The following is a 12,896-nucleotide window of genomic DNA, read 5'->3' on the forward strand; positions in this document are numbered from 1 at the left end:
ATATTGACGAATTCAGTACGACAACACGCAATGGCGTACATTTTATGTGACCAATTACTAAAATGACACTTGGCCAAGAACAATACGATTTTTGAACCACCTGGACTTCTCAAGTAAACGCCACATCAGGCGTTCTAGAATGAGATCTAAAGTAAGCAAACAAAGTTTGCCGATGTCAAGACAGATGAATTAGAAGGAAGTGGCGAACCAAAATACAATGATTCAACCATAGGAGTCTGAATGGCCGCTCCTTCTACGTAAATACATACATACACCATACACTACTAGACAGGAAATGAGATGAAAATATTAGCTGCTTTAACATATGTATTATCGGTTTGGGGTGGGACATGCAAACGACAAGGTACAGTTCCCTGTGAAGCCTTTATTCATCTACCACTGTCAAGGGGGAAACCACGCCGGAAAATCTCAAAGAATTTTCTAGGTCAACACCGCGAGGTAACCCAAGACCATCCGGTTAGCGAGTCAGCGCGTTATTCACCGAACTATCAGTACAAAAGCAAAAGAGTGGGGCACTCGCCTTTTAATATTGAATCCTTTACAACACTTCCAATGTCCTTTTGATGCACATCCAAACATGTAATCAAGTCCATATTCTTAAATAACATTTCAATATGAGGTTCCAACCAATCTAACTTGAGCTCCAGAATCTTTTGCTTTCCTCTAATCAAGACAAATGGAATTTGGTAATTAATCGTGATGATACTGTAGCTTAGAAATACATTTGAGGATATTGTCAAAAGACCAACGACATATTGGGGTATATATAACGTGTATCAAGCAGCTATATGCAACATCATAGTTACACGTGAGGATAGATATTCTGCTTTATTCTTTATTGTCTCTTGCCAGATATTGAGTCATTTTTATACGAACACATTTTCATGTGGACGTATATTGTCGTCGCCCCTGTCAGTCCACAATTTTTTGTGGGCACTCTTCAGATCACAATTCTCACCCCACTTGCAATTTAGCCTTATCTCCTAAAGATCTCGGTCATTTCGATATTGGCATGTATCGGATCGAAACTTCATGGATATGGCCCCTGATTGTACTAAAAATCACGTTTTTTAGTTTGTGGACACTCTAGAGGTCACAATTTTTATCCAATTTAGATAACACTTCAAAAGTATGTTTATAACCCAAAGGTCTCGGTTCCTTTCGATATACGCGCATATTGTATTATGCCCCCCCCCCCCGATTATACGAAAAATCGCGCTTGTGGTCCCGAAATGACCTAGTTTGTGTCGAGTGGCCGCTCCTTCCACGTAAATAGTGTGAAAGTATGTAATACCAAGGTTTTGGACCCTCTAGAGGTCAGAATTTGTATCGGATAATGATAATGCTTAAAATATAGGTTTATAGAGATTCGATTCATTTTGATATTCATAACGGACCATTACTGACTGGATTATGTCCCTTGATTGTACTAAAAATCGCCTTTGTTAGCTTGTTTTCTGTCCATCTCTTGCAAAATGTGGGCGTATCTTGCGTGGCAAGCGTTTGTTAATAATGTCATCTGATAACCCGTATGAAACTAACATACGTTTATTACTACAGTTACGAGCAATGATAATTTTACCCGTATATCTGCATTTCCGTCAATTCTTTTCTGATTTCCAACTCCATTGCGTATACGACAGAAAAGGGAGGTACCAGTGACAAGTGAAGACCTGGCTTGGTGAATAGGCTCCATTTACCTGTCCGCTCGACTACCACATGACAAGGAGGGGAGGGGTTTGGATGGCCGAATGGTGCACATTGTATCATCAGGTCAGTCATTGAGTCAACTGGCGTGGATTCGATTCCCCGTTTGTACGTGACATGGATCGCATGTCCAACCTCGTGGCTTTTCTCCCAGTCCTCCGGTTTCCTTCCACTGCTAAAGAATACCTGCGTGCAAAAGAATTATTGAAATAAAACTGAACCATATGTTAGTCCCTCCTGGTTTGTGTCGAGTGGACGTTAAACCACATTTCTCTTACACACACCACATGCCAAGGGTTATCATACGTTAATTTTGTAAGATTCGTACATTTTATTCATAATATTGAAAGTGTATAGAGAGCATTGACAAAGCGCTTACTTATCTTTGTCTTTTTCCCCTAAAGCAGCTGCCAGTATACCACATATGTCTTCTTTGTCTTGGGTCACATTTGTCGACCCATTCTCCCTATTCTGAGCCGCAGTTTTCGGTCTATTCTTTTTGTTTGGAGCCGCAGTGTCCGGTCTAATCCCTTTGTCATGAACCCCCTGCAATAAAACGGAGATCTTACAATTCAAAGTACCTAATACACACCTACATTTGAATATTCTAGAGGTATTGGTGTAATGAAACTTAATTAGAATCAAAGTTATCGAGCTCCTAAGTCTCGGCCATTATCGAAATTAATCAAGGTATTGATATAATGAAACTATATACCAAGTTTCATCACTCTCACTTAACAAACGTCATCATTTCCCAAAGCATCAACCAATCAAATATTTTATCTCTACTAAGCCTAAGCATTAAACATTAACTTTAACTCAATTAGAAGAAGAGCCATTGTGTCCCAAATAGTGTGACGAACGGCGGGGGACAAATAAATATTTTGTGAAAAAAATTATTGGATTTAAACGCGACGACAGAGAGATGTTCTTTAAAATATTGGAGTATTATAGCATAAAACGACACCAACCTTTATTAATATTATTGGCGACTTTTTGTCGATGGCTTTTAATATTGCACCAATAACACCAGGCTCCAATTGTAGAACGAACAACAATAATGGAATTCTCTTAGACAAACGGTTATCTGAAGAAAAAAGAATAAGTTGCCAGTTAACGAAACATGCCCGCAGTACTTAAGGCGCCCGAGCAGTCCACAAGGTTAAATACTTTAACGCTATAATATTGCTGAAATTTAATGTGCTTTTTCGTTTAATTAATTTAATAAGTACATATACATTTTCATACAGATCCAATAACTTATTTCGTCGTAAAGCATTCACAAGGTTCGATGGAGTGACAGAAATAATTAATGGAAATTGTTAAAATTCAATATATAGGCTTTGTCGGACCAATAAGGTAAACAACATATATAAATTTTCATACATAAGCTACAGAGAGTGAGAGAGAGAGAGAGTTGTCCAATCAGAAGAGCTCAGATGGTGCCAGGGTGGTATCCCTTTACGTGGCAATACAAGAATTGAAAAAAATATACCCAGGCCTTTCTTCAATTTGAAAAGAAATTCTGTTCTCTGTTTTACAATTTCAGCATCTGTCATAACTTTTGTACCATTAGTATCGACATCATTATCCCCAGCATTTACTCGACTTGCTTCTTCTTTACCATTTACTTCTTTGATATTTTCATCATTAAAATCTGTTTCTTCTGTGATATTTTCGTCGTCATTTGTATCTTCTGTAACATCGTCATTTGCAACATCTACATCATTCTCACGTTCAGTACCACATTCAACATCAGTTTCCCCTTTGGCATAATCTTCCGAATCAGTTTCACCATAGTCCGTATCAGACTCATAATCATAGACGTCACTGTTTTCATCATAGCCGTCACTATTTTCTTCATAACCGTCACTATTTTCATCATTGCCGCACTCCTTTTCATCAACTTTTGGTTCATTTATTTCCTTATTATTGTTAGGTTTTGTTTTGTTTATTTCGTTTGTCTCGTTAGATTTTGAATCATTTATTCCCTTTATCTTGTTAGATTTTGCTTCTTCTTTTTCATTTGACTTGTTGGATGTTGATTCATTATTTTCGTTTGTCTTGTCAGGTGTTTGTTCATCTGTCTTCTTTGATTTTGGATCTTTTGTACTTTCATCGCCTTTTTTTGTACTTTCGTCGTCCAGGAATAAAAAGTGAGTATGGGTTCGATCAAGGAATGGAATACCGTCTTTCGGCTATCAATATAGAATGAAAATGAGCTTAATTACATACAGTTTATATATATTATTACATACCTGAAACAAACCTTAATTTCATCTTTTCAGGTGTACATACTATTTATACCTGATTAATATTGATTGTTGCAAGTGCGAATGCTGGGAGCGCGAGAGACAGAGATGGGGTGCGCGGAAAAAAAGTCACAGTAAAAAAGTCACAAATTTGCCTAGGTAAAAAAAAACACAGGAAAAAAAGTCACAGTTTTTTATTACATCTCAAATTCAATAACAATATAAACAATAACATACATATTTAACCTTTCATTACACAGATGTAACTAGACTGTTTTAGTCTTTAGAAATCAGCACATTTTGATATCATAGCACATTTGATGTATTAGCACATACGGCATATCAGCACATCTGACATTTTAATACATTATAGCATATTTGACATATCAATACATCAGACATTTTAGCACATTCTAGCTCATTCAACATTCTAGCACATCAATACTCTTTGTTAATACTAATGTTCCTTCCAACTCCATGTAAGAATTCTGGGATGGATTTAGCACCGCAAAGATTTCGTAGTTGTGTCTGTATTTTACAAACTCTACAATACAATATATATCAGTTGTGACTTTTTTACCTGTGTTTTTTTTACTGTGACTTTTTTACCTGTGACTTTTTTTCCTAGATTCCTCCTTGTCACGTACAAGATGGGAACCAAACCACGCCACTTGACTCAATGACACACGTTAACCATTCCGAACCAGCCACCAACTGGTGATCGTTGGAGCAATATAACACAATATGTGTTGATGGTTTTTGCCATTAAATACGACAGTATAAAAGTACAGTCTTAAATCATTGAATCATGGATGGATTTGAAAAGAAGTCTGCGAGGACAGTTGGCTCGGGGCCCTCAATAAGTTAGTATTCTCGCGTAGAGGCCCTTTGTAGCCTTGAATGTATTCTTGATATTATTTGTTTGATGATTTGCTGTCTTTTGGGGTTTGGTACACAGGATGTAGAATCCCTTAAGTGGGGTCCCTAGTGGAACCAGACTCGCTGGTCTCCTGCCCATAGTTTGTCCCTGCTCTGAATGCTCAAATTGTTTAGTATCTTCTGTGTCATAGTGGAACGTAAAGTTGATGTAATTCGTTTCATATAATTGAAGGAACGGCATGGTTAAAAATAGCAACAGAATGAAGTATGTGGTTGTTTGAAAATAATTCTGTAATCTAACGTCCTAAGGGGCCATGGGTAATCCACCAAGAATATGTTTATGACCGCAGACACCGCACCTTCTCTCCCGTAGAATTTAAATTTTGCCAACCCAAGCCACTGCAAACAACCATCCCATACTAGAGATCAACAGAAGTATTTCGACCAAAGATCAACTGTGTTTGATCCTGGTTTATTCTTCCACTAAACATTTGCACAAGGGGTGATAGATAGCTCTGTACAAGTATATGTGAGTGTACTTACCTCCTCGGAAAAAAGTAGTTTTTCCTTGTGTTTAGTCACAAATTGGCTCCAGGGGATTACACCAATAAGTCGAGATGACTTTGAGAAAGGGTCCCCTGTTAACATGGTTCCTTTCAAAGCTTTAACTATATGATTCAAAGCACCCTTGCCAGACGTAGTTCCATCTGTTACCACCCACATATCTAAACATACAAATACATACATATTAGTACAGCAGCAATCTATCAGATAATTTATTAACTTTCCTAATGTAAGTTAGTTCTTTCACTTCATTAACATGCATCGCACATTGTTGAAATATGTACCATTTTCAAGTAAAGACTGTGTTTAATTTGTACTAAAAAATGCCTTCATAAAACACTGGCGTGGGCAGATGGGCGGCCCTGATCATTCTTTTCAGGGAGGCGGGGGGGGGGGTCATTCAATCGTAAGGGAAATTTACGATTAAATGTTATGCAATTCGAATGTTTTTCGTTTAACATTGTTGTGCAAGTTGACGTACTTAATTTGAGTAAAGAGTCTTTTTCATCCGTATTTATACATTTGAAATATCTTCCTGTCTCAGAGTAACCAGCTGCGGCGGTCTTTTAATGATTAGGAAAACTTGTTGCTTAACATAAATATTCCTTAAAAGGGCGTCTTTTGGAGATTTTACCTTGCACAGCCACAAGTTTCATTAAAAACAACGCGTTTGAAAGGTGTGCAGTATCAAAAGGTAGGCCGAATGTACAAGCGACAGGGAAATGAAATGAAATGGGGGGTTAACGTCCTACTGTTCTGCTCCGACTTGGCTAATGAAGACGGGCATACGTCATACACTGTGCCATGAGGGGAATTTTGCCTGGACAGCGGTGCTACGGCATACTCTTATATAGAATTTAAAGTGCCAAGCGATCTTTTTTACGTACTCGCAAAAGTGTAGCCTAGACGGGATCTCGGTTTTTCTTCAACACCGTTGTATTCAGTTCGCCGACCACACTTCATGGCAAAGTCTGTGTCGAGTGGACGTTAAACCCCATTTCTCTCTCTCTCTCTCTCTCTCTCTCTTACTTCAGAAATACTATATGTATTACATTTGTGAAGCTAATACAAAGTAAATCCTACCTAGCTTTTCTACCAAGTCAGTAAGTCCCATGCAAAATCCTTTAGGTACTTCCGTCTTTGAATTATTTCCACCAACAAAGGCAATAATAAATCTAGGTTTAGGTAGCTTCCATATATCCAATAGAAGGTCGACTGTTTTGTCCATTTGTTCTCTATCGATACGGACATACTGAAATATTAAAATGGTATGCTTGTTACAGTCGTTAGCATATAGGTGTATCTTGATAATTGATCGTCTCTCCTAGTGAATGGAGTAACCTTATCGATTTTTCAATAATACTCTCTGGATTTATTCCCCTTTGTTACGAAATCTTGTTAGCACACTGGAGGCTTCAATTATAACCTAATATTGATTTTCTATCCTGTTGAACGGAAGAATCCTATTGATTTGTAAGTATATAGTACGGAATCATATTGTTATAAATTTCATGTCCGTCGTACAGCAATTCGCATGTCTTGTTTGTGCATTAATTACTAGTAAACAAATCCATATAGGGTTTTTTTTGTAATGTATGATTGGGTGGCCGAATGGTCTAACGCGATGCTGAGTCAAGTGGCGTGTTTTACATCCCACACTTGTACGTGGCAGGAGATGGATTGTCTGTCTAACCCTGTGGGTTTTCACCGGGTCCCCTCCACCACAGCTAAATACTCCTCCACACAAGCCGATTATTGAAATTAATTTGTACCCGTTGTAATTCGATATAAGAGTAGGTCATGGTGCCGCTGCCCGGGCAAAAATTCCCTCATTACACACCTGTATGGCGTATGCTCGTCTTCAGTAGCCCAGTCGGACATTAAACCCCATTTCATTTTATTTCTTTTACGTAAACACCTACGTATACACAGGATCTCGGCTTTCTGTCCCATCCCAAAAACTAAGCACTGTCCTTGTCAGACATCCCACCCCGTTCTACTCACTTAGCCACCGTAGCTCCCATTATGAACCTTTCAGACATTTATATTGGCTGTCTGTCTCTCCTGTTGAAAAGAAAATCCGATTGATGCCTATCTAAACCGTAGACTGCAGCATGCATCATATAGGCTTGGTTGGTACACAGTTACAATGTTGTAATGACTAGAAAACAACTATCAACTCAAATAGTTTCATATGCCTACAATAAATCAAAATTGCCAGCAACCCTTTGATGTTAACATCAGCGATCATCTGCCTGCTGTCGTCCAAATGTACCTAATAATAGAAGCTACTTTAAAGTAAGCGCTTGTTGAAGTATCCATTAAGATGTTAGTTCATTCTATTCTAAAGTAAGGTTACTTATAATTATTTTCTAGAATCAGTTGAATTTGAGAGTGAATACCTGGATTGGCGCGTTGAAGGGGTTTTACTGTAAACAATATACAAATACTTGATTCAAAGCTTAGTTGTGTCAGAACTGGCACTAGCTGCTCGGACTCTTTACAAAAAGAGCTTTCAAACCCGTACTCGCAATTCAAATGCGTGTGTTACCTTTGTTTTATGATTGCCCGTCTTCTCCACACCAAACACGTCACACGGGTACTGCCTCGGGTGGACTTTTTCTGGAAGTTTACATCTACATGCTTTTTCCTCTCTATAAAAAATAATAATAATAAACATAGCCACGCAAAATGGAAATGCACCAACAAAGCCGCTTTGTCTCCTAAAACATAGCCATGGACAGCAGTTATTCTGAAAATTAAATTTGGATGTCAAATTTTATAGGAATCCTTTGTACCGTCATGAAATCCTATTTCTGCCGTGCCACGCGATATTTGGACCAGGAAGTCCTAGAACACTAAACATCAACAGTTTTTCACTCTTGGTTCCAAATATCACAGTCATTATACTTCACGCCAAATTTGAAAAAGAAAATCGGTTCCAATCTGTAGCATGTTACGTTAACAAGATTATCGGCAAAGGGAGTACCTATAACAAGAAAAGTCATTAAGGGTTCTTCGTCTCCAGTCCTCATTGTTTCGCACCAGACTGTATACTCTATTTACGTTAGCCACGTTTTCGGAGAAGCGGGAGGGGGGGGGGGGTCGGTACGCAAGATCGCCGAACGTTGAATATCAAGAGAGCTCTTCTTACCAAGACCCAAATGTTTCACACCAAATTTGAAGGAAATGAACAAAACCAAAGCTGTAGACTCCACAGCGTTAACAATATTTCGACAAAAGGAGAGAAAATCCAGAACGGAAGCTCGGGAGCGCTGAATATTGATAGAGTTCGCCCTGCCATCGGCAGATCTTTGGATCTAATGGTATCAGCTGTATCACAGTTACCGAATTCATCTACTCTTGCCCCGGTGCACCCTGGAATCTATAGGGTCGATTGGTAAGAGAAACCCGGTATCTAATGAGCAAAACCAGTCCGGGGATAAATAGTTTACATCAATTGCTGTATACTCTTGCATACCACATAATACCACTTACGGTTCATGTTTGGGACAGGTTAACTTTATGTTTGCCTGGATCCATCTGCCGTCAGATTCTTCCTCTTGCTGTTCCTGATAATACATAACAATTAGAACATGAACTACAACTTTGAGAATAGGTATTTGATTGAAAGTTTGCTTTCTATTCGTGTAGAGTTAATTGGAGACATGCCACACTATAGCAAATTGGTTATTAGTTCCTACCCACCCATCCAAACCACACATACATTTCCCAAATGACACATTGACCACAAAAGCTATTTTATTTATTAAAAAAAGAATTAAAAAAGAAAAATTACCTGATATGATTTTGGCCAAAATCGTTCTAGTCTGTACATCTTCATATACTACATTATTTACTTGCCTAAAAGTAAACTATTTAGTGATTATTTTGTCAATAAACAATATCGATTAATGATATCTAAATGTTGTTTACCTAAAGAGCTTAAATAATATTATTTGTTTATAGCTGTCTCGAGTAACATCACCATATGTTTGGCGCAATATAACCCGGCTGGAGTTGACGTGCCTTAAACAATATTTCATTCATTAATTCCCATCTATGTTACAATTATACTTCTAGGCATGCAGCCACAATTTCTAGCTTAATTGTTTAATTGATTTTTTATGTCACCCCCTCCCCCCACGCCTGCGAAAATGAGTTTGTGCGCCCCTGATTACTGCTATTGCTGCGAAGTTCATTGCTGGAAATTTAACTTAAAATCTTCTTTGACATACAGACAGACCTGTGGAAACACGAAGACAATGACGAAAACTACAACCAGAACTGCGATTCAGTACTGACGTGTTTCGGTGAAACGTCATACTGTTCTGCTCCTATATGGGCTAATAAAGACGGGCATTCGCCATACACTGTGTTATGACGGAAATTTTGCCCAGGCAGCAGCACTATGGTCTACTCTTATAGCGAATTCCAACTGCCAAAGGATCATTTAAGTGCACGCCAATGTATACACGGGACCTCGGATTTTCGTCCCATCCGAACGAGTAGACAGCTGTCCTTGTCAGGCCCTCCGTCCTACAACACTGACAAGGGGAAACCATGTCGGTATTCTTGCAGCAATATTCATAATAGAAAGTAAATAAAATACTACCTGAGACCCGCATTAACAGTTGCAAACAAACTGCTTACTAAACACAATCGTCATATTATGTTGCTTAGCTTTGTTTTCTCGTTGTCATAAACAATATTCCAAACAGAAAAAAACATTTCTGTGAAATCGAATTGGGACACTTTCAGTTTCGATACGCATTCAGCCCATTATATGGGTAATGGTTTGGATTTGAATGACGTCGTCGATGATTATGCACGTGGATAATGGCAAATTCGTATTGAAGAGAATGACAGCCACCCCTCCATCGATGGTCTCCGTTATTTATTGGTGGGACAGCGATATAGTCAAAGATTGCATCCATCAAATAACTATTTTTTTTAACCATGACAGCACGTAACATTAAGTTTCTTGGAATCAAAGCAAATGTAATATTGTAGTCATGAATAGCATCGTTATTGATTGGCAGCACACAACTATACTATTCAAAACCTATATTCTTGGAAAACCTATTTTCACTTTGTCAACGCGTGACTTTTCAAGTCGGGCGAGCATTGATGTAAATAAAAAATAGTATAGATGGTGTATCAAGTTATACAATATACTTAAATTTGTTGAACGCCACCATTATGAACTCATGTGATTTTTATACGCCCACAAGCAGATTGGGCTTATACAGTCGCCACCCTGCCAACAATTGGCTTATGAACGCGGCTACGGAGTTTGACGGGTCATTTTTTAAATTATGGGGCAGCATTGGGGTCAGGAGAGGACAATCACTATCGATAATCAGTGTTCCGCGATTTTCTTTGCCGAAGGAGGGTTGGATGGCAGAAAGGTTAGCTAGTGCACGCTGTATCATAAGGTCTGTCATTGAGTCAACTGGCGTGGTTTCGATTTCTCGGTTGTACGTGACAAGGAGTAGGGTCGCCTGTCCAACCTCGTGGGTTTTCTTCGGGCCCTCCGGTTGTAATACTATATACACTGTAGAGGTTATTTCAGTACTCTAGAAAAGTGGACACCCGCCATCAGGTCCTCCCCCTTGGTGCCCATATAAGAGCATTGTGTTTGAATTCTAATCCAGGGTAGTTTCTATGCAACTGCGCAATCAGACAAAGGGAGTGCCTGGCCAATTTCCCGGGGGTCAGTATATGACTCATGCACGTATCCTCTTTACATGGAACGTGCGAGGTTTACGTTTTAGACATCACTAGGTGTTCCTAGGAAGACATCCTCCGGCGCTCCCAACTGCTCGGCTCAGAGGCCGACGCGCTAAGGGATAGGGAACTTATATTTAACTCATAATGTACTATCATAGATGTCATGATTTCCTGTATATCATATATAGACACAGTTATAAAAACATTGTGTTCCAGAGTTCACTGATCTCAGCGTAAAGTCCTATCGAGACGAAAGAGAGTGTCCTTGGTCGGTTTCTAGGGACTGCGGACAGGATAGTGCCACAGTGCCGCTTTTCACACGGTTTCCTCCCACTGCTAAAGACCCCTACCGGCAAGCGAATTATTGAAATAATACTGAACCATATGTTAGTCCCGAAATGACCTAGATTGTGTCGAGTGGACGTTAAACCCCATTTCTCTCCCTATCTCCTTTTTGCCGAAAACCTTGGCAACGCGATAGCGGCTATAATTGTTAATGAATCATTTGAAACTGGTGGGAAGCATTGATGGCCCCAATCATTTAACAAATCTATTAAAAAAATAATGTTTCCATCGCGTTCACATATTTTTGTCTTTTTTTAGAAAAGAGGACATTAACTCAGAAACGACAGATTTATCTTCTAATGACCTCTGTCCTTTCAACTAAATTCTCTATAGCGTTCACAAGGCTATTATTGGTCATAAATAGGCATCTCTCAGTCCTAGTATATGATTAAAGAGGGTGTCGTTGAGACTCTGTACGTGAGGGGCTAGCTCCTAACAAGGAGGTCTTGGGTTCGCTCCGAGGTATTGGTCGAGAAAGGTTCTCGGGATTTCCCCGCGCCGTTTCCAATTGTCATTGGTGCAGGACAGAGGACATGTTTTGGCAATCGAATGGGAAGAAAAGCCTACCTCCCGTACACACAAGAGACCCCTTTGACAGTCGGAATTGAAATTAAGTTTAGGCCATGATGTATGCTCATCTTCATTAGCCCAGTCTGTACAGAAAAGTAGAACCTTTTACACCATTTCATTTCATTACATTTATGACTTAAAGGGTGTAGTTTGGTGTTCCTATGGTTCGAGGCAAGATAAACTGACAGTTCGTCTCCTATAGCGTGATTCACGTATATTCTATCAGCAACTCCTTGATTCCTAACCCCAACTCCTAAATACACCCCATGTGCAAATTAAATTTATATATTAAAATACAATTATACTTGTTGAATGTATGAATCAAAATACATAATAAATATCAATTGAAGTAATTTTTCCATTAAAATCCAAATCTGCTAGTGAGCCAATGAACCTCCTACAATACCTGGAGAAAGCACTTTTCAGGATCTGTCAACATCATCTCTCTCTCTATCTAAATGGCAACCCTTTAACGGTGGGATTCTGAAAGACGGTCTCCCTATACTATTAGTATGTGACCACTCATGTCACTCACTCTTTACCTGTATAAATCGGGTAAAAATGTCTTTACTCCTCTTCAAAACGGCTAAACATTAAGAGAAACTTTTTTTTGCGCCAAATTAGGCCCATATAGGTGAGCAAATACTGAAAATTAAGAGGAATATCGGTTGACCTGGATGGTTTTGTCAATGAAGGGACCGGGAAGGAAATGATTTGTTTTATGAAGGCCACACAACAAAACACATTGTTAACGTGCTTAGTGTCGGCTTTGAAGTATTGAATTCAATTACGCCGGTTTGGGAACGAAATTCTTTACACGAAATC

The 12,896-nt window shown here is 38.9% G+C and overlaps 1 protein-coding gene across 1 annotated transcript; it reads right to left on the minus strand.

Annotated features, from left to right (window-relative positions):
* Positions 1 to 509: 509 nt before the first annotated feature.
* Positions 510 to 10,237, minus strand: LOC130012916 (uncharacterized). The gene is made up of 10 exons (XM_056101055.1): positions 10,039 to 10,237; positions 9,223 to 9,287; positions 8,922 to 8,995; positions 7,975 to 8,077; positions 6,507 to 6,675; positions 5,403 to 5,584; positions 3,224 to 3,926; positions 2,700 to 2,815; positions 2,108 to 2,274; positions 510 to 684 (listed from the first exon to the last, which is right to left on the minus strand). The coding sequence occupies exons 2-10, from the start codon at positions 9,265 to 9,267 to the stop codon at positions 510 to 512; spliced, it is 1,734 nt and encodes a 577-aa protein (XP_055957030.1). The 5' UTR covers positions 9,268 to 9,287; positions 10,039 to 10,237.
* Between the last annotated feature and the right edge of the window lie 2,659 nt (positions 10,238 to 12,896).

Source organism: Patella vulgata, chromosome 5 (assembly GCF_932274485.2).
Source record: "Patella vulgata chromosome 5, xgPatVulg1.2, whole genome shotgun sequence".
In the NCBI taxonomy this organism is placed as follows: Eukaryota; Metazoa; Mollusca; class Gastropoda; family Patellidae; genus Patella; species Patella vulgata.

Coding starts and splice junctions, on each gene's coding strand:
- LOC130012916 (XM_056101055.1), bottom strand. CDS start 9,267: ATGAAGATGTACAGACTAGAACGATTTTGGCCAAAATCATATCAG. Junction 6,676..7,974: donor CGGGCAATCATAAAACAAAG/GTAACACACGCA, acceptor TTAATATTTCAG/TATGTCCGTATCGATAGAGA. Junction 685..2,107: donor GGGGAAAAAGACAAAGATAA/GTAAGCGCTTTG, acceptor TGTCTTGATTAG/AGGAAAGCAAAAGATTCTGG.